Source organism: Erpetoichthys calabaricus, chromosome 4 (genome assembly GCF_900747795.2).
Source record: "Erpetoichthys calabaricus chromosome 4, fErpCal1.3, whole genome shotgun sequence".
In the NCBI taxonomy this organism is placed as follows: domain Eukaryota; kingdom Metazoa; phylum Chordata; class Cladistia; order Polypteriformes; family Polypteridae; genus Erpetoichthys; species Erpetoichthys calabaricus.
In genome coordinates this window covers 40,473,856-40,500,490 of record NC_041397.2, presented here as the reverse complement: position 1 = coordinate 40,500,490, position 26,635 = coordinate 40,473,856, and the positions used below count along the sequence as shown (strand labels likewise).

At 34.9% G+C, this 26,635-nt stretch overlaps 1 protein-coding gene across 1 annotated transcript in view; it reads right to left on the bottom strand.

The window, feature by feature from the left end:
- Positions 1-22,171, bottom strand: part of rnf121 (ring finger protein 121) — a 73,020-nt gene extending 50,849 nt beyond the window's left edge. The window contains exons 1-2 of the mRNA XM_051926555.1: positions 22,034-22,171; positions 10,068-10,105 (exon numbers count right to left, since the gene is read on the bottom strand). Of these exons, the coding sequence (XP_051782515.1) occupies positions 10,068-10,105; positions 22,034-22,105 (110 nt within the window). The 5' untranslated portion in view covers positions 22,106-22,171. The remainder of the gene's footprint in view (positions 1-10,067; positions 10,106-22,033) is intronic.
- Positions 22,172-26,635: the final 4,464 nt, after the last annotated feature.

Sequence of the window (26,635 nt, the reverse complement as noted above, 5' to 3'; positions counted from 1 at the left end):
CTGATTTGTTGTGGCTATATTTACTTTTATAAACACCAAACTGAATTTCTGGACTATTGTTAGTTGTTGGTTACAGAAGGTCTAGAGGGGCCTGGGCAGTCTCATGGCCAATAACCCCTGCAGATTTTATTTTTTATCTAGCCATCTGGAGTTCTTTTTTGTTTTTCTGTCCTCCCTGGCCATTGGACCTTATCTTTATTCTATGTTAATTAGTGTTCTCTTATTTTAATTCTTATTTTGTCTTTTTTTCTCTTTGTAAAGCACTTTGAGCTACATTATTTGTATGAAAATGTGCTATATAAATAAATTATGTTGTCGTTATATATTGATGGCATGAGATGTCCTGCAAGCTGATCATTTTTCATGTCATTTAATTTTCATCTACACCTATTCTGGTACCTTAGCCTTTGTAAGTACTGATCTTAATTGAAAAAAAAAAATAAATAAAAATAAAAGTAAATTACAGGCTACTGTCAGGGTCCAGAAAGCCTCACGGGTTTACAGATCCAAAAAGCAGTATTTCAGGTATTTACTCAGATAATAAGACCACCTGCTGTGTGTCGTGTAAAACATATTATTCTGCATTGTAGTGTCTTTCTTTTCCTAGTGCAGTCATGGGTTAACAATAGACAGTCTACTAGAAAAACTCATCTCAATAGTGCACCTGCATCAAGTAGCATTTGTTTTAATTAAAACATGATTTTCTTAATCATGCAAAATTTGCATTTGTTGTAGCAGTTCTGTCATATTATAGAGTGTTAAACACTGTCATACATGTGCGATTAGGAGGGAGCTGAGTGGACCAAGTGGAGGTAATTACCTGCCAGGCCAGGAGGTGGCGGGGTGCACTAAACCTACCTCTGTTATCTCTGCTGGCTAAATATGAGAAAACCTGCCTCATTCAACATCAACAACGTCACTTCCGGCACCCAAACTGATGTCACTTTCAGTTCCAACAGGCAGATTGATGTCACTTCCGGTTTACGGCACCCAGATCAACATCATTTCTGGTTTCCACTTATAAAGCCGCCATCTTTTCAAAACCAAATTAGTTGGAACGCAAAGAGAGCACTTCTATGTTCATTTGAATACCCACTTGCAGCCAGGGACAATATAAGGGTGGCTGCCCCAAACCTTTTTCGTGTGTTGAGACTCATTCTTTCACAACATGATGCATTTTAATTAAACACAAAAAGCTTCACTTTTCCTGTTTTTTTGGATGATGACACTCACAAAGCTTAGATGACCTGAATTTTCATGTTTGTTTTCCATGTTGCACTGTCACGGAATGGATAAGCAAGATAAGTTTGACTTGGAAATTTAACAGGGTAGAAGTAAAGATAAAAGAAAAAAAAAAACTCAAAGATGCAAATATGCCTTGGGATTCATGTGATGAAAAAAATGGATGCATGTAAAAAAAATGTTTTTAGAATTAGATTTTTAATTTGGTTCTGCACAAACATCTTTTCAATGAACTTCAGTATTATCCTAAAGTAGCTTGGTCATGTGACATCTACAAATAAAATAGCACCTTGTGTTGGAAAGGTGAATCAGAATCAGACAATTTTCTGTGAATTCAATCAGGGATATGAATGCGTGACTAATTTATGCTGGATGTGGGCCTCTAAATGAAACATGCAACTGCCTTTTCACACAATACTGGGTATTATGGACTTGATATTTGTAATAATTGTAACTGTTTTGCTGAATTCTAAACAGCATGTAAATAATATATAAACATGTAATGTAAATTCAGCTGAGCCAGGGATTCCAATAAAAGGAGAAAGCAAGGAACTGCTGAATAGACTTTCTCTTAAATCTCCTAACAAACATGCAGTTCTAATGGAACACAGCAAATGTTTATTCCCAAGTCACTTGCAAGCCTGTAATATGGCATTGACAGAGACATGACTTTCTTGATATAGGCTACAGATCAATAAATGGAACATGCAAACCCACGGCGTTAAAAAAAACAAAAAAAAAGGCACTAGCCAACAATAATGTATGTACCGTCCCTCCCAATATATAAGACAGTCTTGAAAGATGGAAAGTATGCAAGAGAGAAATTAAACAGTGATAAATCTGTACAGGACCTTCACTGATAATTTGACTTCATAGATTGGAGACATATTTAACAAACAGGCATAGTTAGTTATAAACAACATCAGAAAGTTCGATATGTTGCATTTTGTAAAAATATGCCAATTAAATACATTAAATTATATCCTAATAACAGGAAGTGGGTCAAAAGATCTATGATGATTAAGCAAAAAATAAAGTGCAATACAATACAAAGTGAAATTATGAATGATAAACTCATTTAAAAGCATTTATGTGAGAAGGAATTCTGCCTGAAAATGTCAACAGCAGTCATAAGACGATAATCAAATCTTCCTCCACTAATTCATATTTAGATAGCAGAAGAAAAATACTAATAAGGACACGTTTCTTGATCAAAGTAAAACATTTTTGATAAGTTAAAGGTAAATAAAATTACTAGGCCAGATCATATTACTGGAGGATAGATGGTCTATTGTAAAAATCACAAGATCAATTTTATCTTATCTTCTTCTTGTATTTATGAGTTTAAAAGGTTGCAGATTTGTCAAAACAGCTTTCAGTAATTCCAGGAGCAAAACATGATATTTAAAATAATTTAATGAGGTCAGACAAATAGCTCTAAAATTATTTGTAATGAATCACTTAAGGGGAAAAAATGATTAAGTTTATTGTAAACTGCCTTGTAGTACAGAGAAACTATTTATTTCTTTAATTTTTTTCACATAGCCACCTGGACAGTGTTAAGCTATAAGGATGATGTTAGGTTAGACATGCAAGTAATAATTTGATTGTACTCTGTATACATGATTATACTACTACTACTGTTTGTAAAGCAAATTATTATTATTATAACTATCATAGGATCACTGGTAAATTAAAAAAAACTGTAAAAATGAAAGGTTGCTTATATGATATACTGTCCTAATTAGGTTAGGTTTCTTTATTTAGTCATGTTTACACAGGAAAACATGAAATTTGCCTTCTCAGTTGCATCTAATAATAGGTAACAGACAGAATGAAATAAAACAGACAAATAGAAATAAGAAAGGTTTAGGTAAGGCAGTTAGATAAAACATATTTATACAAAAAAAAAAAAAAATTAAAAAAAGGTTACAGGATATATATAAAAACCTTATCTCCGATATTTCTTATTGATAAGTCGTAATTAACTGGGTCTCCATAAAGTTGTATCATTTTTCCTTTTTGATACAGTAGATTTCCAAATGCATGTTCCAATTTTGTTATTTCTCTATGACATGTGTATGTTAAACAGAGGCACAGTGGCTCAATAGGTAGTGCCCTTGGTTTAAATCCTGTGCTGGGTCATTGTACAGGTAAAGTTTATATATTCTCACCACAAGTTCATTGGGTTTCCTTCCATTCCCCCAAAACAATGTACTAATTAGGGTGACTCTTGACTTCAAATTGACCCTATGCAAGTGCAAGTGAGTGGACACAGAAAGGGACTGATGCAATGACAAGGTTTTCCCCTGCATTGTGCCTGATACTGCCAGAACAGACATAAGCTGTGTGTGACCCGAATTGGATTCGGTGGGTTTAAGGTTATCAATAGTTCCAAATATGTCCATGATTTTAAACTAATTAATGAAAATAAATCCCTTGTGACACTGAAGTGGATGAAATGGGTTTGAGAAGAAATGACATTAGATAATGTGATGAAAATAAAGTGTCACTGTCTAGCATTCAATGATGTTGTTATCTGATGTGTAAAGTCATTTCTACAATGAAAATGATGCCTAAATTTAGAATCAAAACAGACTTCAATTCAGAACACAGAGATCTTTTAGAAGCCGCAACAGCATTCCATATGTTCCAAGAAGTCAATTAACAGTAATTCTAACATTCTATGTTTTATAGAACTCCATTGAACCACTATCAACTTATTAACTGGTTTGATCTAGAACATTTTGTGCTATCAGCAAACATGACATCAACAAACCTACGTTTCATATTTGTGTGAAAATACTGGAATTTCCAGTATATCCTCTCATTTTATTCCAAAAGTAATCATGCATGCCAAATATTGGCAGACGCTATGTCTTTAATAATAATAATGGGTAACGGGGCACATCCTATCCAAGCAACAAGGGTGAAAATTAAAAGCCAATATTGGGCAAATATACATCGTAGGGACTGTTTATACACAAAAACACAAGATGCATCCAGAATTATCCAATAATCTAAAGCACACATTTTTAATATGTGAGAGGAAAAACAAAATTCAACCACAAATCAGAAAAAGTCTGGACTATTTGGAAAATACAAATAAATAAAACGCAGTGATTCTTAAATTTACTTTGACTTTTACTTCATTGCAAGACAGCATGAACCCCAGGTATTTCATGTTTTGTCTGGTCAACTTCATTTCATTTGTTAATATACATCCATTCCTGCACTTCAGGCCTGCAACACATTCCAAGAAAAGTTGGGATGGGAAAGCATTCACCACTTTGTAACATCTCCATTCCTTCTCACAAAACTTAAATGTTTTGGCACTAAGGATACCAAGGAACTTAGCGTTTCAGATGTTATTTTGTCCCATTCTTGCTGTAAACAAGTCTTAAGGTGTGCAACAGTACGGGGTCAATGTTATTGCATTTTCGCTTCACAATTCTCCACACATTGTCAATTGAGAGTAGGTCAGGCCAGTAGACAGGCCAGTCCAGTACCCGTACCTTCTTCCACAGCCATGCCTTTATAACGTGTGCAGAATGTGGTTTTGCATTGTCTTGTTGAAAAATGCATGGACGTCCCTGGAAAAGATGTCGTCTTGAAGACAGCATATGTTGCTACGAAATCTCAACATACTTTTCTGCTTTAATGTTGCCATCACAGATTTTGCCAAGGGCATTGACACAACCCCATACCATGACAGACCCTGGCTTTTGGACTTGTTGCTGATAACATTTTGGATAGTCTTTTTCATCTATGGTCCAGAGCACATGGTGTCCATTGCTTCCAAAAAATCTGAAATACTGATTCGTCTGATCACAATACCTGTTTTCCACTGTGCGATGGTCCATCAATGATGCCTCTGAGCCCAGAGAAGTTGACGCCACTTCTGGACGTGGTTAACAAAAGGCTTCTTTTTTGGACAGTAAAGTTTTGTAGTGTTTGACAAAGGTTTGCCAAAGTAATCCCTTGCCCATGGAGTTATATCAGCTATTGATGAGTGGTGGTTCTTGATGCAGTCTCGTATGATGGATCGGAGAAAACAGGTGTTCACCTTAAGCTTGTGCCCTTGCCCATTACGCACTGAAATTCTTCCAGATTCCTTGAATTGTTTAATTATATTATTCACTGTAGACAGAGAGAAATATGCAAATCCCTTCCAATCTTTCTTTGATTTCTTTAATTTCCTCATGTATCTGTTTGAAATCACATTATTTAATTATTTTCCCTCATTACTGGCCCCAATTTTCCCCCATCCCAACTTTTTTTTAATGTGTTGCAGGAATGAAATGCACAAATTGATATATATTAACAAATGAAATGAAGTTGACGAGACAAAAAATGAAGTGTCTTGGGTCCATACTGTCTGCAGTGAAATAAAAGTACATTTCAGAATCACTGCTTTTATAAATGTATTTGCATTTTCCATGCTGTGCCCACTTTTTTGATTTGGGGTTGTAAAAGGTGAACAACCTTTTTGCAAACACAGGGAGATTGTGACACTCTACACAGACAGCTATCCTAAATGGAATAATGATGATTAATAGTATAATGCACAATTTTCAATAAACATCATTCCAAAATATACAAGGGGTGATCAAAACACCCTGGCTTATAAACACAATAAATTAGTAAAGCCTAACAATTTTTATTTTTCTAAAATAATCCCTGAGAACACTACTACATTCATATAACATTCACAAAGTGCATATTCATCATAAGCATAGCATTCCCCATAAACATAGCCTTCAGATTATGGAACAACTGATAATCACACAAGGCCAGGTCTGATGAGTTCATTTTAATCTACAGTTTTACAGTACATCTTTTCCAACAAAAGCAACACAGGAAGGGTAATTGCTATTAAACAGAATGGGGATGGCTGACAGCTTTGCTTTCCAATTCTCTCTGACTTGATTGCTACAAATGGTAATGCAAATCAGTGTAAAACTAGAAAAAAAACTGTGCACATGATCGTGCTAGCACTAGCCTGTAATTTGAATTTCTTTGGCATTGAACACCACGCTTTCATTGTTTCAACTGTTATTTGGATGCTCAGCTATAGCGATATACCGTATATCTTCCAATAGTAGCCCCGGCGTCTATTCAAAAAATTATTTGGACGGCCCGGCATTTAAAAGAGACCGGCGGTTGTTGGAGACCGGCTATTATTCGCCTCGCAGACGGAATGGTGATAGGTAAACGGTGTTCATTTGGCAGTAAAATACGGTATGGTACCGTATTTACGGCCACAAAATGTAGGCAACAACACCGGATGAACATTTCAGGATTTAATGAAATTATCAGTACAGCAGTACGGTATTATTAAAGCAGTATACGGTATTACTGTAAGCATGAAAAACAGGTACGGTAGACGTCTACTGAACTTTCTTGCCAATGATTCCACCAGCACTGGCCAGCAACAGTCCAAATTTCGCACGAAAGCGCTCATCAGCCCGACAAGTCCTCTGCGGAACGTAAGGAAATGCAATAAGCTCCAAACTCACGCATATACGTATACATTACGACATGAGATTGGATAAGATACAATAAAGTACAGTACTTGCCATCTACTCGTCGTCTGAATCGGTAATGATTGCTTCGTTATTTGAAGATCGTCGTCTGAATCGGTAATGATTGCTTCGTTATTTGAAGATCGTCATCTGAATCGGTAATGATTGCTTCGTTATTTGCGAATTCTTCTTCATCTTCCTCTTCTTGTGATGGCAATACAGGTACTCCCATTGCTTGTTGTCGTGCAGTAATCAGTTTCGCACTCCCAGCATGGCATGGCTGGCCCTCCTTAAAGCAGTGGATAAGATCGTCCTCAGATCCATCGCGTGCATTGATGATTCCACAATCCTTGAAGGATTTTCTTATCATTTCTGGAGTGATTTCTTGCCAAGCTGATATTATCCACGTTACTAACAAACGTAGTGCCGGCGCTTTCAAATTTCTGCCAGCTGTAAACCCCTTATCTTCTTCCCCTGCCATCCAATTATCATACAACTCTCGAAGTTTGTCTTTGAGGGGCTTGTTCCAAACAACATCAGCAGGCTGGACGTACATGGTGCAACCACCAGGGATAACCGCCGTTGACATTTTATATTTCTTCAGTTCTTGTTTCGTTTCCTCACTGATGTGACAGCGGTAAGTGTCCCAGACAAGAAGTCTCTTCCGGAAACAGAAAACACCGCAAACTTTCTGCAACCACATTATTGTTAATTCCTGATTCATCCATCCGTTTGTTGAGGTCACTACCACAGCTTCTTGGACATCCTGTAGTCTTGCCACTTCTTGCTTTGCGCCCCGAAATACAATAAACGGTATCAATTTTGTGCCACCTGCTTTCGCTGCCAATGTGACAGTGAAATGAGATTTCTCGTGACCAGAAGTTTTTATTGTAACACTCCTATTGCCAGTTGGTTCAACTGTTGTAGAACCAGGCATGTCGAACCAAGCAGATGTCTCGTCCATTCCAATGATTTCGCCGTCCTTAACTTCATCTGCAGTTCACTGATTGGCAACCCACATCAAAAAGAGACAAGCTTGTCAATAACTTGTTCTGGATCCTTCTGCGCCAGCGAGGTCTTCCAACGGAGCGATAAATGATGGCGTTTCATAAATTTTTCAAGCCAGCTAGCACTGGCTACGAACTTTTCTTTTCTTTTTGAAGCATCATCAATCTCCGTATCAAAAATCCTCTTCGCTTTCGTGCGGACCATTTTCCTGGAGACACGCGCACCTTCCAGTCTTTGTTCAATAATCCATGTTAACACCAGTTCATCTAATTCTTCGCTCACTTTCTTAGCTCCTCCACCATTCAATCGTTTACTTCTGGCACCTTTTTCTGCCACCGTTTTCTCAATATCAGTCATCTGCTTGCGCCATTCTCGGATACGTTTTGGATCATCCCCATAATGTCGTGCAGCTTCTTCACCTGAATGTTCTTTTGCGTATGTTACCACACGGAGTTTGAATGGTAAATCAAATGACCGTTTCCTTCCCATCGCTCACACTACAAACACGGGCCCACAAGAACACTGACACAAACAGACACCCACACGACCCTTCCGAAGGCAAAAGTGTCAGTGGAGGTAAAGGTTAACAGGTCACCGAGGAAGAGGGCGCAGAGTTTTTCACGTGATCATGTACTGTCTGTCCGGCCAATACAGCCCCTTCTTCCCTGGTCAAAGGTGAGGATTAATGTGTCGAAGATGGCATTTTCATGTTCTTCCCGCCCCTTTCACCCACCTCTGCCCTCCCTTTGGGGTTATGATTGACGTGGAGACGAAAGGGCAAAATGTACACAAAGAAATTTCGTTCTGACTTTCTCCCTTCCTCGATAGCATCCGACGACAAAACATTTTTGACATGAAAAGGTACTTACCGTATGATTCACTGCAGGAGGGTGGTAGCCCACGTGAAACGAAAAGAGGATTAGTGTACGGAAAAGGCGGTGGGTCATTGGAGATCGGCGTTTACTACAGACCGGCGCTTAAAGGAGACTGGCTACTATTGGAGACCGGCGTCTATTTGTTGCGACATCTCTTCAAACCCGGCGTTTATTGGAAACGGGCGTCAATAAGAGCCGGCCACTACTAGATGATATATGGGTATCCATATTTATTTCATACTTAAGAATCACTTCTTATATTTCTACCATTCAAGACTCTTCTTGGCATATTGGATGTAGAGATATTTCATTTAAGCAGTCAATATTCTAAACACCCAACCTTCACAGATATTGCTCATGTTTAATTACTAATGAAGAACAGATTCAACTGGCCAAAAACTATCTTCAGTATTTTCTGCTATCTCAGGCAATGTTAGTCTACATTTCTGTATTACAATTTTTTCTCACAGTTGAACCATTTTGCAATTAATGTTGAAGTCTATTTTCAAGAGAAAACCTGCCATGAAAGAATTCTGCAGCTCACCTTATAGCCAAGTATGGTTCTGGTATTTATTAATTGGATGAAAATGAACCTCCAAAAGCATGCTGTTCAATAGCATGAGAAATTCAATGATAACACAATACTTGATTTTGATGTTTTCAGCATTAACGTTAACTTGGTTCTTAAACACAAAGTATATACTGTAAACTATAAATGCTTGAACCATATACAGTATTTATATGTGTGAGCTTATAAATCAGTACCATAGAAGATCACTTTCAGGCTCAGGCTCAAAATTATTCATCACCATACAGATTTTTATCTCAGTATTAACTATAATGCATCATTAAGTACATTACATTTTTCTATTAAAAAGCTGATATTGAACTTCTTAATGATCTGGTAACACTGATGATTAATATTTTCAATGATAAAATCATCTATAGGCTAATAACTGAACTATGAATTATTTTATCCCACTACACCCTTATCTTAACATCACAGATTCATGTGAGCTTTATTTGGTTACCAAAATAACTAAACATTGCCACAGTATTATGGAAAAGGCAAAAACTTGTTACAAATTTTCTTCCCCACCTAACTTGCAAAGTAAAATACTGAAAACATGGCATTCCACACTATTTTAAGCAGATTACAGTTTCTTTGAAGACTGCAAAAGAAATACAGGTTTGTCTGTTTTGAGCACTGTGATAAAATGTAACGATGATAATTCTGTACTATTATTTTTCATTTGTTACCTTTATTACAGCAACCAATTATTTTTTTGATCTCCAGCATGTGCTAGGTAGCATTCAAGAACATCTAACAGACAAACTCATTCTAGTCATACTTTGATGTATACACATATATAAGACTTTAGCATTCAATACATATCAAATAACGTGTTCAACTCACCTCCACCTTTCTTCTGGTGATAACTGTGACAAGTCAATCTGTAAAATAATTAAAAGCATAAGTCAGAATTATAATTTCAATTTTAAACATTTTTTTAGCTGTAAGTAGATCTTGGAATTACATACACAACAATTTGCATGTTATTTTCCAATAGAAATAAATAGTAATATGAAGGAAGACATTTTCGGTTACCATATTTATAAAATAATTTTTTTATTGGTAAGCTTTCAACTCCTATCAGAAGTCATCATCACAGGAAAATAATTAGATATACAAGAATCCAAAGCAATATTTAGCAAAGGAGTTTTTAATGAGGTGGGGCTTGGAGGGTGTTGGTCATAAAGTCTTATTTATTATTTGCATGTTCTTCTTTTCAAGCCTGCATATGCTGGTTTCATGTCCAAATGTCGGTTAATGGCATTTTCATTGGATAGCAACGATTCAGCCAGTTCCTTTTTAAATGTGTGTCCGGTTGAACTTGTATATTTGTAAATCAGAGACTGTGGGTACTTTCTTCTGACAGCATTGTAGCAATGAATACGTGTTCCAAGTGTTTATGATGTTTGCACACATACATATATACATGGCAGTTTAGGACTAACATGGCAATAAAATAATCTGAATTGCAATAAGGTATTTTGTCCAAGAATATTTACTTTACTGAAATCTGATCAACTTATGTTGTGTCATGGGTAATCTTAGCAAGGTTATTCAGAGCACTGTACTTAAAGGAACAAGAATGTTCATCACGTTTCAACATCAATTTCCTCTGCTGATTTTTGTGTGAGTGTTGTATGTGTTTAGGTACACTGCATATATATTTATTTTTTTTGCCTAAAACCTTTTTTAAACTACCTTGCCATTAACCCCAAACCTTTCCTGGACACAGAATGCTATGTAAAAACAGTTAACCTACAGTTTTTCAGGTTAAGCTGTTATGATCAGACATACAGTGTTAAACCCAAATAACACACAGGACAGTATTCTGATGCCAACTTGTGGATGAAATAACATTAAGCTGCAAAAGAATCATGAATATTTCCCTACATTTTGTCACTCTGTGATATTATCAATATTTGTGTGTGTAGCAGACCTTTCAACCAAAACACATAATGGTGTGTAAATGAACAACTGTAAAAATAGTTTTAAAACAAACTAAAGTTAAACTATTAGCTGAATCAAGCAAATGTGAAATGGTCATCAGATGTTGGGTGGCACTTCAGTGTGGTACAAGATGGTGCATGGCAAAAAGATAAACTGATTGCAATCAAACAGAAGGACAGGAAAGTTGTTATCCTCCTAAGCACTGGTCACAATGCAGGAACTACAAATGTACATGTTATTGGAAATGTTGAAGTCACTAAGTCTTGTACTGTGGTAGCCTACAATAATGGGTACCTTTTACCCACACATGCACAAGCAACAGAAAAAAATAAGTGTGATAACAAACAAGCTTGCACTTCCCTGATTACAACATTGAGGTGTATATGGCCAACTGTTTCAAAAATTATCACATGAAGAAGTGAAGCAAATCTGCACCAGTACACCAGTGGACACTAGACGTGCCTTTCCTACTCGGTTTATGTTGATGTTTTGGTATTTACATGTTTCTGTTACATATGACTTAATTTTTTTGTTAAAAAAAAAAAAAAATCAACATTTTGGCTTGTTTTTCTGGGGGTTAAAAATAACTAAGTAGGTTGTATAAATTTACTATGGCATGAAGTAATAACATTTTCATATCATTTATGGCACTCATAATGCATTGTTCATCTGCTAGTGAAAAAAACAGTAAGAAACAGGAATTCATATATACAAAGCAACAACTGATGTCCCTGTAACCTTTCTGTATGAAAATACTGAACAGGACCCTGAAAGGGGAGCTTAAGCGGAGGACATATGGGAATAAAGAAGCTCAACTGTGAAACACATGAAAAAAAATATATGGCCTCATCTGCCACTGATTATCATAAGCAACAACGTTTTTTTGCAGGTAAAAATTGATGAGGTCTTAACAACCACAATACACCATATGCAAATTCTGCTGCTTTGTATGTCTTACAGAAACTTGGCTTAGAAATAACCAACTCCCGTTCCATTGCGCAGTGGCACTAGAAGAATTTCATTTCATATCATATGCAAAAACTGGAGCACCAGAGAAAGAGGTAGAGAGCTTGTTCTCTCTTTGAACAATAAATGGTACAATACAGAAAATATCACTGCTATAAAATCCAAATGGCTATTCGATGTTGGCCTGTGGCCATTTTACTTACTGTGAGAGTATTTATGCATTATGGTTCATGCAAACAGTTATCTTCTATCATCAGCAAACTTGATACAGGACACCCACATCACATCTCATTTTCCTTTGCCCTTGCCAAATTTACACAACTTTTTCAGTGCACTACGAATGATAACATGATACTAGACTTGCTTTATGCTGATTAAAAAGGGTACAAAACTTTGTGGCACCACATCTCTTGGTAGACTTAATCATAACCTCATATATTTGATCAAAAAGTATATATCAATTATTCATCAATTGCAAATTATGAAAGAGAATCTTAGGTAAAAACAAAGAGGTTGAGAGGGATCTGCAGGGTAGACAGAGGCATGCTCTGTGAGGTACACCATAATGACAGCAGCAGACTTAGACAGTTAATTACAGGATACATCAAATTCTGTGTGGATGGTAATAACCCCCAATAACAAAATTGTGAATTATTAATCGTCTACAAACTCTACTGAACAAGATAAAGAAGGCCTTCAAGTCTCGCGATTAGGGGAAATTCAAGCCAGTGCAGGAAAAGCTGAAAACATAACTTTGGAAATATGCACATGGGCAAAAAAAGAAGTCTTAGTAATGTCTCCTCTCCAAGGTTATCATAGTTAACGAAAATTAAAATCAAAACTGAAACTATTATTAAAAAAACATTTTCATAAACTGAAATAAAATAATTAACAAAACCTAAATGAAAAACTAAAACTAAACAAAACTATTAAAGTAGCTGGAAAAACTAACAAATAAAATAATTTTAGTTTTCGTTTTTTGAATGAATATTCTTTCTGTTAGTTTTTAATCCTTATAACTTTTAACTTTAAAACTGAAAGTCATCCACCATGAGCCACCCGCATATTTTCATTCAGTGATCGGTGGCTGGTGACAGAGGGAAGCTGACTACGCAGGTAATGCATGTGGAACAGAAAGCTATTTACGTACCGCCTTTCTTTGCACTTGTTGTATATCAAGATATAATTCAAAAGCCTGAAACTGGAATGTGGTGGTCAACAAAAACTTTACCGTATGGACAGAAAAATCACGAGCGAGTAACGTTTCAGTTTATTTCTCAGGTGCTTGCTTTTTGTTGACAATAATTCAACTGCCACTTTGCATACGAAGTATAGAGAAAGTATAATCATGAAAAAAATTAGACCTCGAGATTTTGATGAATCTTGACGTTTTAGACATCCCCAAGTCCGAAAATATAGTTTTTTGGAATTATGTCTGTGTGTGTTTGTGTGTGTGTATAAACACGATAACTCAAAAACACAACTGGATAGATAGATGAAATTTGGCATGTGGCTGTTACACCAGAATTGTAGATCTGTATTAACTTTTGGGCCAAATTCATCAACCGGAAGTGGTACTTTATCTGAACAGATACTTGATTTTTTTTTTTTTTTTATTCATGCAGGTGCAGAGTCTGATTTAATCAACTTTACTTTTATAATAATAGTTCAATATATTATTAATTTGATTTGATTTGTTGTTGACGGTTCTTTATATTTTTATATTATGTACATTAATCATTGTCTTGCGGTTTACTCCTCAAATATCCATCCCCATATCTGAGTGCACGAGAAAGTCGAGGGGAGACCTCTCTCGATTTTTGAAAATAAAACTGCACTGATCAAGATACTGACTAGGTCGTCATACAAGATCAGCATATTGTTGCTGACCAGTCAGTTTTGCTTTAAAAACATCGTTTAACAACAAAGAGATACAAACCTTGTAAAATTCCCGAGTTGGCAATGTCTCTACTGAACTACAGGTAGGCAAAGAGAGTCTGCCAAGTGATGAAAAACTACACATACTAATGTGTTTTTGTATTTATGCTATATTTATTAATTTATCTTTTTTTAGTTAATATTCATCATTATTAATACTAGATATTGTGAAAAGAATCCAAAGAATGTTTTAAAATATTTGTCCCCATTTTTTCAATGTTTCTCTCTCTCAAAATAGATAGTTGAAATATCATATTGTTTTTGTTCCTAACATCAGCCATATCATACATATTGCACACCAGGGATTTTTCCTGCCTTGCATCCAAACCTGTTTGGGTAGGCTCTGGGTTCCTGCAATCCTGCTCTGGATAAACAGGTTTAGATAATGTATATATTGTTCCAAATCTCAGATGCTGTCTCTGTCATTTTGTGCCTGTCCATAATCTTATTACCTGCTCTAGCTCTGCTCATTATGGGTTTACTATTCTTATGGTGGGCTATTCAAATCTCACTGCCCCTAATCTTGACACTACATGCTTGTTTTTCTTTGTTTCCCTCAATACAGCTAGGTGGGGTCTGCACACTGATTCAAGCCTAAGAGCCTTGTTCTTCCTAAGCCCCCATGATTTTCATGATCACACCTGTCAGAACACAGTAGATTCTGTTTTCTGATTTTTGATCTTTTCAGGCCTGCAGGTGCAAAATTCTGTCTATAAATTGTTTGTGCCTGAGATGGAATCAGAGATCAATATGGCTGGTAGAAAATAACAAAGCCCAGTATTTGAGATTTTTGACTGCAATATTGAAGGCATTCATTATATGCACTTTGTCGTTGTCACCTAAATTTCATTACAAATTGGCCCATTTTGTGCAATAAAAGGAAAAGAAAAAAGTGTCAACAGTCAGCACAGATTTGTTCAGCACAAATGACATACAAAATATTTTTAAAATTATAAAATTGTGTAAAATTGTTCATATTCCTTACCTGTTTTTGATTATGCTTATTTTTATCAGAGAAAAACAAAGCCAAATAGTAAACTGTGTTGTGTAGTGTAGTAAGCTTCCACTAACATTAAACTCATATCCAAACTCGTTAAGTACACAGTTCTGTCTCATTGTGACACAAAAAGTAAAATCCATAGTAGCTCTTTAACCGTACCATAATTACTAAAACTAATTATATATATATATATATATATATATAAATATATATATATATATATATATATATATATATATAATATATATATATATATATATATAAATATATATATATATATATATATATATATATATATATATATATATATATAAATATATATATAAATATATATATATATATATATATATATAATATATATATATATATATATATATATATATATATATATATATAAATATATATATATGTATATATATATATATAAATATATATATATATATATATATATATATATAAATATATATATATATATATATATATATATATATATAATATATATATATATATATATATATATAAATATATATATATATATATATATAAATATATATATATATATATTGAAGGAAACCTAAAACTAAACTGAATTTCCAAGTAAGGTCAGAAAAAATATAGAAATAAAAACTAATATAAAAAGACAAAACTAATAACCTTGCTCCTCTCATCGTCACAAGCCTCACCTTAAAAATAGTTTTAACAGACAACTGGCATTGGGACAATATTTCTTTTGTATTATGGGTGGAGTCTAACACTAGACATTCAATGAATTTCTGTGTTCTCTCTACTATGACAATGAACACTCATCATTTAAAGTATTTAATGTTTGAAACACACCCTGTCTTCCCTTCCCACTTCATCAATTCCAAACTCCTTGTTGTATAGACAGTCTGAAAATCTATGAGGTTGATGGTACAGGGTTCTTACCAAGTGAAGATAAGTGAAAGAGTACAAGATCAGGGTTTTAAAAAACAAACTGAGACAAACAAAAAACTAGCACTTACAGTAGTGCCTTATAATGCTCCTTTATTTTTCACCATTTTTCTTACCCATCAACCCTCCAATAAGCAAAGACATGGAAGACTAACCAATCATTCTTTGTTGTCTCCTAACAAATGACTTTTACTTTATGACCCAAAAAAAAAAAAAAAAAAAAAAAACAGAAAACTGCTGCTAATACAGTTATTTCAAAAAATAAATATTTAATTGTTTCATGTTGCTCAGAAAAAAAACAGACAAATACTATAAATGTAATGTGGGATATGCTTGGAATTTACAGGTCAGTAATGCTGAAAATAAACTCTCATTGATATAACAAAACAGTTCACCACCATTTAGCTGCTTACAAGAGAGTCTCATCAAAAACTCCAATCTTAATCTTATCTGTGCACAGATCTGCTGTGCCCTCTAAGTGGAGTTCAGATTATGACCTTGCATTTTAAATTACTCCCTCCCTTCACTAAAACACTAGAGAATTACTTGTCTATAGGATTATACTGCGTGTAAACAAGTTGGTTTCTCAGAGACACAGCATCAAGGGATCACTTTTTGTTTCACATTTTACACAAAACCCTTACAAAATCCTTGGAAATATAAGGAAACTCAAGTATAATCCAGTTATTCTTATTGATGGCAATAATTAAAAAAAGAAGAAAATAAAATTGAATAAGGGATTTTTTAAGGATACTGAAGATTAATAAAACAGACAAGTAAATTATGAATAAATTTAAACACAGACCTATAAAATAAAAAAGTTTACATGAGACCTAGAAGAGGACGTTAACAGCAGTACAAATTCAATACCCCAGTTCAGCAGTCATGATGGGAGTAATTTTTAAAATACACTCTTGAAACTGGAGACGTGGCATGCTTATGTAGCTTGAATTAATAGAATATACAGACATATGTTTAACAATATAACACAAACAGCATTTAACACAGACAAGGCTCTATATATCTTCTATCTGGATTTTCTTTTCTTCTTGAATTTATACAGTATGCAGGCAAACTTTCAACAATAGATAGATAGATAGATAGATAGATAGATAGATAGATAGATAGATAGATAGATAGATAGATAGATAGATAGATAGATAGATAGATAGATAGATAGATAGATAGATAGATAGATAGATAGATAGATAGATAGATAGATAGATAGATAGATAGATAGATAGATAGATAGATAGATAGATACTTTATTAATCCCAATGGGAAATTAGCAGAAACAGCATTTAACACAGACAGTGCTCTAAGTATCTAATATCTGGATTTTTTTTCTACTGTGTAATTCCACATATAAACCAATTTGTGCTCCTATTGTCTTTCAGAATAGGATGTTTTTTGCTTTAGTCATTTAGTCTTCCACCAGTTATAAATGATACAAATTATCTTCTGTGATCATATTAATGAGCTATGAATTGTTTTCACAACAACATCAAGAATACAGGAAAAAAAAAACTACAAATCATACTTAAACAAATGCTTAAAGCTAAACAGTTGCATCTTCAGTATGACCCATATCTAGAATACAGTCCAACCCTTCTAATATAGGACTTACATTTTCCATTTCTACAGAAATCTTCCTTTTGTGTAAATATAACTTCTGAATCAATTGCTTTAAAATACAGAATTAGGAGTGTCTTTTGCCACTGACTTTGTATGCCTTCGCTGTGGAATCCCTTGCCACCAACTTGCATGTTAGGGAAATGCTAAGGAAAGACTTCAACAGAATGCATCTTCTTGTGGATAACATGGTACATACTACTGATGCACGCTCATCACGTCTATATGTACTAAATGTATCACTGATGTTCAACACAATCGAGGGGTGTAAGATTAAATGCAATAAAAATAAACATATTTCCTTTGAATGGCCTTGCATTTCAGTTTAAATCTATTCCATTTTTACTTGTCTTAAAGTATGTCACACATTTAAAAATCATAATTATACAACAATTTAAATATTAATTCAAACTTAAAGTTTAGTTTTCTGATGGAATATTAAACAAGATATTATTCAATTGCCACAGCTTTATCTCCAATTTGCTTAGACAAGAAAAATAAATCCTGCACTAACCAAAAGAATCTTCTCATACAGCAAGGTTTAAGAACATCACCCCAGCTATTTCAAAACCATATTTAAGATACTTCTCAACTCTAAAGCACTGCAATACAATATTTCAAAATATTTGTCAATTGTGACTGCTCACATATGTTTAGATACCTGGATAAGATTCTATAAAAATTAAGTAGAAGACAAAGTAGCACAACTTCCTTAAACATAATTTTTGAAAGAATGTACTTTGTCCTCTCCTACTTTCAAAGAAATAAAGTTAGAATAACTGATTGAAAAGCAAAAATGTGTATTTGGTTGCACCATAGACAACACAATGTCATCAGAAATTTGTGCCCTCTTTAAAACCATTATACAATCAACATCAACTTTCTTAATAAAAACTGGAAAATGGCAGATAACTACAATCAGGGGTGTTTAACTTAGAGGCTACCTGTCACTGAAAGTAAAAAAACAGGACAAAATACAGGATTAGTTGACACAAAAAAAACAGTTAATAAGCCTGTTTGATGAAGCAAAGTAAATATCAAATAAATACAAAACTGCTAGGACTATATTATGCAAAACTGGTCTTTTATTGTCTCATACATTTTGTTACTATACAAAATATGTTAATCGGTACACAAAAGGAAGTGTGTGGTCATTGTATAAAGTGGACAATAGCTGTTAAAGAAAAGAGCACAAAGCATCATTCTTATGACTATAATAGAGCATTTTCCTAACGTTTCTTGTATATAGTACATGGGTGTATTTAACCCAAACCTAAATCATTTTGTTACGCTTTTCAAACGCAATGTTCTACTCTGCGCACAGTGCAAACATTAACCTCATGCTGTGTGACAATATAAATTTTACTGTGATTAAAATACAGAATTCTAATGTTAGCATCATACATACAAAAATATTTCAATTTCAAATTTCACAAGTATGGTGGCTATAAAGCACCAACTGAGAGCAGTAGTAAGACATTAGAAGGAATTCGAAGGGTGTTTCCATTTAATGGAAAAGCCTGCATTACTTAAATTTTCATACCTATATGTTTTTAATAAATAAGTGTATAACGACATATTGAGGGTGTCTGAGCACTCCTGTTTAAAGTTTTAAAGTTCAGATAGGATTTATAAATCTGATATGTATGCACATTTTCAGGCCTTCTTTGTATTTTTGCAAGTTTTATCAAAATTTAGGATTTTTACATGAAAATCTTTCAGAAAATCTTCTGTATATTTACAGCAACTCTGACTCAACCATGCACAACATTTTGGAGAAAGTGGGAAATGATGACTCTCTTGATGCAGTAGGGAAAAATCAGCCCAACCAGATAAATGACGACTCACAAGTATAATAATACATATCACTGAACTGTTATTATAATGTGCATTGACACAACAAATATATTAAACCTTAAAAGTGATGAAAATGATGTATGCACTCTATTTTAGTTCCCTTTTTGGAGGGGTAATTCTGCGTGTTTGCACTGAAGAACTTTTTTGGGGTTTTTTTGTCATTTATCTCGGCTATTTGTTGTCACGTCTCAGGATTAGAAACCAACAGCACAGTAAAAACATAGGTGTGATTCACTCCCACCCTCGACATGCTGAAAGCTATAAAAATATCATGCTCTGTAGCCTATTTGCAGCTTAACGGTTTGACATTTTTTGGCATTACTTGAAGACTATACAAATAGTCATATATGAAGGGAACAAACTTTTAGGAACAGTTAGATTTTTTTGCATATGATAACGACTGATTTATTAGCCGATTTAGACTTTAAAGAGCTATTGTCTTGGGACTATGTGCTTAGATGGCCCTTCATACAAATTAAATTTAAAGATGTTTTTACCTGCGAGGAGGTGGAATGGTGGTTAGGACTGATGCCTCACATCTCAAAAGTCAGTCTTGGTCTTTGGGCACTTAGCACATTTGCCCTGTATATATAGGAGTTTTCTCTCAATACTTAGGAATCCTACCTCATACTAAACCTTCAGAGAATTGATTGATTTCTCTAAAAATGAAGTAGTTGTCACTCATACTTTCAGCATACTCAAACCTGATTGTATTGTCATATTTTTATCATTTTGTTATTTACATTTTTTAACACTGGTCATACACTGTGTTAAGTCTGCTAAAATTCTTGAATTGATTTCCTTCATAAGTATATATTTTTTTTCATACCCACATTGTAGTGTTGTAATTTGTGTTGTTGCCTTAATATTAGAGGTCTCACTAATAAAATTCTGCTAATATGGAGGGTGAACATTTGTGAATGCCAAAACACAGAAAAATGTGTATGCCAAAAATTTATATATAAAAAAGAAAACAACAAGAACAACCTGGCGTATGCACAGTCCTAAGAATTTTGCCATTTAAATCACAAACACCTTGTCGTATGTGAATGCGCCTTGAACTCCACCTGGTTGCCTCCCTGAAACAACCATATACGTACTATTCATCATTTAGCTGATTTGACTGCATTTTCTTATGTGATTAAGGGTGCTGTTAATTTCCACTTTCTCCAAAATGCTGCATATGGATGGGTCACAGTTACCTTAAATATAGGCAACTGTCAAGTGTTCTATAAATCTCAACTTTTCAGTGTAAAGCTGCATACACACATTTTGTGCCTCTTTTGGACCTTTTATAAGTTTCATAAATCTGACCCCCAGAGACTACATTTGAATCCAAGCCCATTCGCCATCTTCCAGGAGTTTGTATGTTCTCACTATTTCCGTTTAGGTTTTTCAATGGAAAAAGACAAATTTGTTAGGTTTAAAAATGTTCCGGTTTCCTGTCACCGTGAAACAGGATTAAACAAAGTAATAATGAGATGGATCAATCCAACATCTTTTTTTTTTATTATTATTTCTGTTTGGGACCCATGACTCCTCCAAACAATTGTATAACTATAATACTGACATAAAAATGACCATTTAAGGGAGGCTTGGTGGTCCAGAATATCTACAGCATTGTGTTCCAAGCCACTTCAAAAAAAACCCTGCTTAATACAAATAATTTAATGTGGAATGATTACTATCACCAAGAAGTTATGATGTTAAGACAGTGAAGGAAAAGGTTACCACTTCAGATGGAAACACTGGATAGTCGTGTCATTGTGAGCTACTTAACACCTCATCACCAAGCAATCCTTAATTTTATTCTTGTGTGCTTTACAAATCAATCTGATATGATGCAATCTTTAAAGTACTCTATATGAAATAAGCAATAATTAATTACAGAAAAGTGTAAATAATTGATTTTAAATTAATTTTGCATAAAAACTTTATAAACTTGAAATGTAAGTACCTTCTCCAGGACATTCACACTAGCTACTGCAATGTATTGTCTACTAGGAAACAAACAATTGCAAACTAGGCAAAAATTAAATTCAGGTATAGCAGAACCTTTGTTTTCATTTCTAGACTTGCAGTGTAAAGATGATTAATGGCAGACAGACATATGAACTACAGGTCATCTTTTGTTCCAGGACATTGTCATTTACGCAAACAATTATAACACTTGTAAGTCAGCTAAATACAGTAATTCCTAAACTCAAACTGTCTAAATTTTAAATTACTCCTTTCAGTCCCAAAACTAAAATACTAATTCCGCCACAATCACAGTATGGGTTCAGTGGATCTACTGCACTGCCATGAACCAAAAGTATGCACCGTGCTTGAATTTATTGGCAAATGTAATCTCATAAGATACAAAAAGCAAATCAATGTTAATATGTTGAGTCCAAAGCTAACACTGCTTTCTTCAAGCAGAAACCACCCATTACTCCTCGTTTATATACCCATAAAAATCTCAAAAGATTACAAATACTGTAAAGTATACAATATCATGTTTCCTTCCCATTTGAAAATATTTCTGTAGCCTGACCTGCTGCTCGTCTTCATGGTCTCCGTGATCGTGTTGAACCCCGTCCACCTCAACCTCAAACACACCCGCCATCTTCGGCCCACGGAGCAGCGACTAGCCGCTGAACAGTCAGCAAGCCGGCTACTTCCGGGTTGCCAGGCTTTCGACCAATCGAAGAGCAATTTTCACACTCTTTCCTGTTGTCGAGGTACCGCTCACTAGCCAATGAATTTCGGCGCAATAAGCGCCTGCATAACTCCGAAGACAAGACAGTCTATTGGAAGACTGACTGGCATATGCCGGGTTGAATGCTTTGCGTAGTGCTGTATTTGGTGATATTTCTGTCCATGGCTGTTGGGGCCAGCGAGCTCGGATGACATGACATTTATTTTAAAAAGAGTGTTGACCCAGTACATGCTATATGTATTACTAAGATTAACTAACGCCTCCTTGCCTGGATGAATATTTACAGGGTTGAACCTAAAGGAAAATGTAACATTGAAGATGGATATTTAGACTATAACGCTGTGTGCAGTATTGTGATGCATGTTGTAGACTGTTTATACGGTTTAAATGATTGTGGACTTCAGCAAATTAGCAGCCCCGACGGTAGGTAAGCAATGTGAATAGCAAAGTCACTTTAGGTGACAGACTCCTCGCGTTTGGCACCAGTTCTTCAAAAAGCCCTTTGTTTTAGTCGAATGTAGCAGTGAATGTGTCTCAGGTGTGCCCAAGGCACCAAATTTCCGTGACCAAACAATTAGATTAGGAACACTGCAAAAAATTGTTGATGTGAACAAGCCTTACAGTCAGGCAAATATCATCAACCTTTATTCCCTTAACTTTTGTAAATATCATCCTGTGGAGTTTTGATATTCCCAAAGTACAACTCTTCAGCACCCTGTTTGGTCATTTATTTACAAAATATGTGGTTTTATATATTCTTCAATTAAAAATTTAAAAGGCTGAACTCCAAGTAAAACATAATAATTTTCATGGAACTTCATCATCATAAAAACAGCCAGGTATCCTTCTGGTCTGTGGGAGAGGCTGTTTTTTAAATTTTTATTATTTAGCAATTGGAAGTTCTCAACATATCCCCAAAATACAGTTATAGTGTGACCTCCTCCATATTGAAAAAGGTACAAGTAAAAAAAACACCTCTAGGTTCAAGGTGATATAAATATTGTTTAAAAATGTCACCTGCCAAGACATTAAGCTTTGATATATTCTTCTCAAAGGCACTCCTCAAAAGGGACAATGCTTCATCAAATACAGAGGGCCTCATCAGAGGATGAAGTTGTAGATGCAGATGAAAAAAGGTCAATATCTGGTATATCTCAAAATAAAAAATCTGTTTGCTATTCTGAAAGAAATTAAATGCCTACTAGGCCATTAAGGCTATTTAATAATAGTCCAGGTAAATGTATTTCTATAATTTGTAACAAACAAGGGTGTGGGAATTATACAGTCATATGAAAAAGTTTGGGAACCCCTCTTAATTCTTTGGATTTTTATTTATCATTGGCTGAGCTTTCAAAGTAGCAACTTCCTTTTAATATATGACATGCCTTATTGAAACAGTAGTATTTTAGCAGTGACATTAAGTTTATTGGATTAACAGAAAATATGCAATATTGCAATATGCATCATAACAAAATTAGAGAGGTGCATAGATTTGGGCACCCCAACAGAGATATTACATCAATACTTAGTTGAGCCTCCTTTTGCAAATATAACAGCCTCTAGACGCCTCCTATAGCCTTTGATGAGTGTCTGGATTCTGGATGGAGGTATTTTTGACCATTCTTCCATAGAAAATCTCTCCAGTTCAGTTCAATTTGATGGCTGCCGAGCATGGACAGCCTGCTTCAAATCATCCCATAGATTTTCAATGATATTCAAGTCACGGGACTGTGACGGCCATTCCAGAACATTGTACTTCTCCCTCTGCATGAATGCCTTTGTAGATTTCAAACTGTGTTTTGGGTCATTGTCTTGTTGGAATATCCAACCCCTACGTAACTTCACCTTTGTGACTGATACTTGAACATTATCCTGAAGAATTTGTTGATATTGGGTTGAATTAATCCGACCCTCGACTTTAACAAGGGCCCCTGTCCCTGAACTAGCTACACAGCCCCACAGCATGATGAAACCTCCACCAAATTTGACAGTAGGTAGCGGGTGTTTTTCTTGGAATGCAGTGTTCTTCTTCCGCATTGCAAAGCGCTTTTTGTTATGACCAAACAACTCAATTTTTGTCTCATTAATCCAAAGGACTTTGTTCTAAAATGAATCTGGCTTGTCTAAATGAGCATTTGCATAAAACAAGCGACTCTGTTTGCGATGTGAATGCAGAAAGGGCTTCTTTCTCATCACCCTGCCATACAGATGTTCTTTGTGCAAATTGCTCTGAATTGTAGAACAATGTACAGATACCCCATTCGCAGCAAGATGTTCTTGCAGGTCTTTGGAGGTGATCTGTGGGTTGTCTGTAACCATTCTCACAATCCTGCGCATATGCCGCTCCTGTATTTTTCTTGGCCTGCCAGACCTGGGTTTAACAGCAACTGTGCCTGTGGCCTTCCATTTCCTGATTACATTCCTTACAGTTGAAATTGACAGTTTACACCTCTGAGATAGCTTTTTGTAGCCTTCCCCTAAACCATGATACTGAACAATCTTTGTTTTCAGATCTTTTGAGAGTTGCTTTGGGGATCCCATGCTGTCACTCTTCAGAGGAGAGTCAAAGCAAAGCACAACCTGCATTTGACCACCTTAAATACCTTTTCTCATGATTGGACACATCTGTCTATGAAGTTCAAGGCTTAACGAGCTAATCCTACCAATTTGGTATTGCAAGTAATCAGTATTGAGCAGTTACATGCATTCAAATCAGCAAAATTACAAGGGTACCCAAATTTTTGCACAGCCAGTTTTTCACATTTGATTTAATTTCACACAACTAAATACTGCTTCACTAAAAATCTTTGTTCGGAAAACACCCCAGTACTCGGATGTTCCTAGGAAATGAAAGACATACCACTGTTACCTTTTTTGTTGAAAGTAAATTATTATGCAGGCTGAGAGGGGTTCCAAAACTTTTTCATATGACTGTAGCTATACTGAAGTGGAGGAAAATGTATGTTGTTTTAATAATGTAAAATTTAAAAAGATTTTATTGGGAAATTAACAGGCATTTCTCAATGACAAATAGAAAGGAATGTACAGTAAATGAGGTCATTGATAAATTGTTTGATAGACGTCAATATAGGTACTGTAATCATCATAAAATGCAGTATATTAATGATTTTCACATTTGATGTTTTGTTGTATCTAGACACTAGACAGCTATATGGTTTAAATCTACCTATTTACACAATTTGGGGTTGATTATTGGCTAATATCAGTGGCGATATTAAATTACTGTATATATATGACACGTGTTTTTTCATTATCATTAAACAGTCGTACAGTCATAAGTATTCATTTTAAAACAAAAAGCAAATCAAGTATTACCAAACATTGGAAATTCAATAAAGAATTGTTGGATAATTATACACATCGTAGAACTTTTCAGTGGTTAATAGAGGAAGTTAAAAATACAATGGCATTAACTACAAGTAAGTAAAAATGTGAATCTTCTTATATAATACACTACTGTGGCTGTTTGTTTGTCTGTCCAGGATTTTAAATCACTTGTAGCTCGCAAACCATTTGACCTATTGACCTGAAATTTGGTACACATATACTGTGCCATGTGGCATCTACTATACGCTTTTGGGGTGATGATTGACCTCCAAGGTTATTCTTCTTTTTATTTTATTTTATTGTAGAATCAAATCTCGGCAGCGGCCGGAAGGGATGCTGTGTGGCGCATACGTAACAGCGCCGTTCTCATCCCTACCACCTTCGCCATCACTTCCCCCATCTCTTCATATCTTAAATCATTCTTGAGGCAGATTGAAGACCTAAGTACCAGCTTAACTGAAGAATTAAGGAAAACGTACTAAGTAATTGCAACACAAAAACTGACTTAATCAGTTTTAACGTGAAAAGATGCCAATGATAGAAGAGAAGGTGCAGGCCACTAGGGTGGAGAAAAGAAGTGCTGCTCAGGAAGCAGCAAGCGCATCAACCTCTGAGCAAACGAATGCTAAACATAAGAGAGAAAAAGTATGAAAACTATGAATGCTGAAGTCAAGTGTATTCACTGCACGTTAGCGTGCAGTGCGCTGTTACTGGTATTGTGATAATGCTTGTGTCGGCAAAGCAATGTTTTATTAGGTGGCAGTTTGTTAAAACATGGGCATTTTAATATTCTTCATTTATTTATCAGTACGCATAGCCTGAAATTGTAAATGTTGCTGTCGCTGGGTCGTCTGGTATCTAATATTTAACTTATATAGAATATATTAAGCAATTAACAAAAATAAGAAGAGAAAAAGATTTTGACAAGAAACAATTATATATTGTAATAAAAATTATTTAAAAAGCCAAAAACAATATAAAAGTATAAAAATGATGATTTTAAATAATATTTACATTAGGAAAGCTAAAGGAGCATTTCTAATAATCTTGCACTAGATGGATGAAAGAAGGAGAATAAAATATTTAATT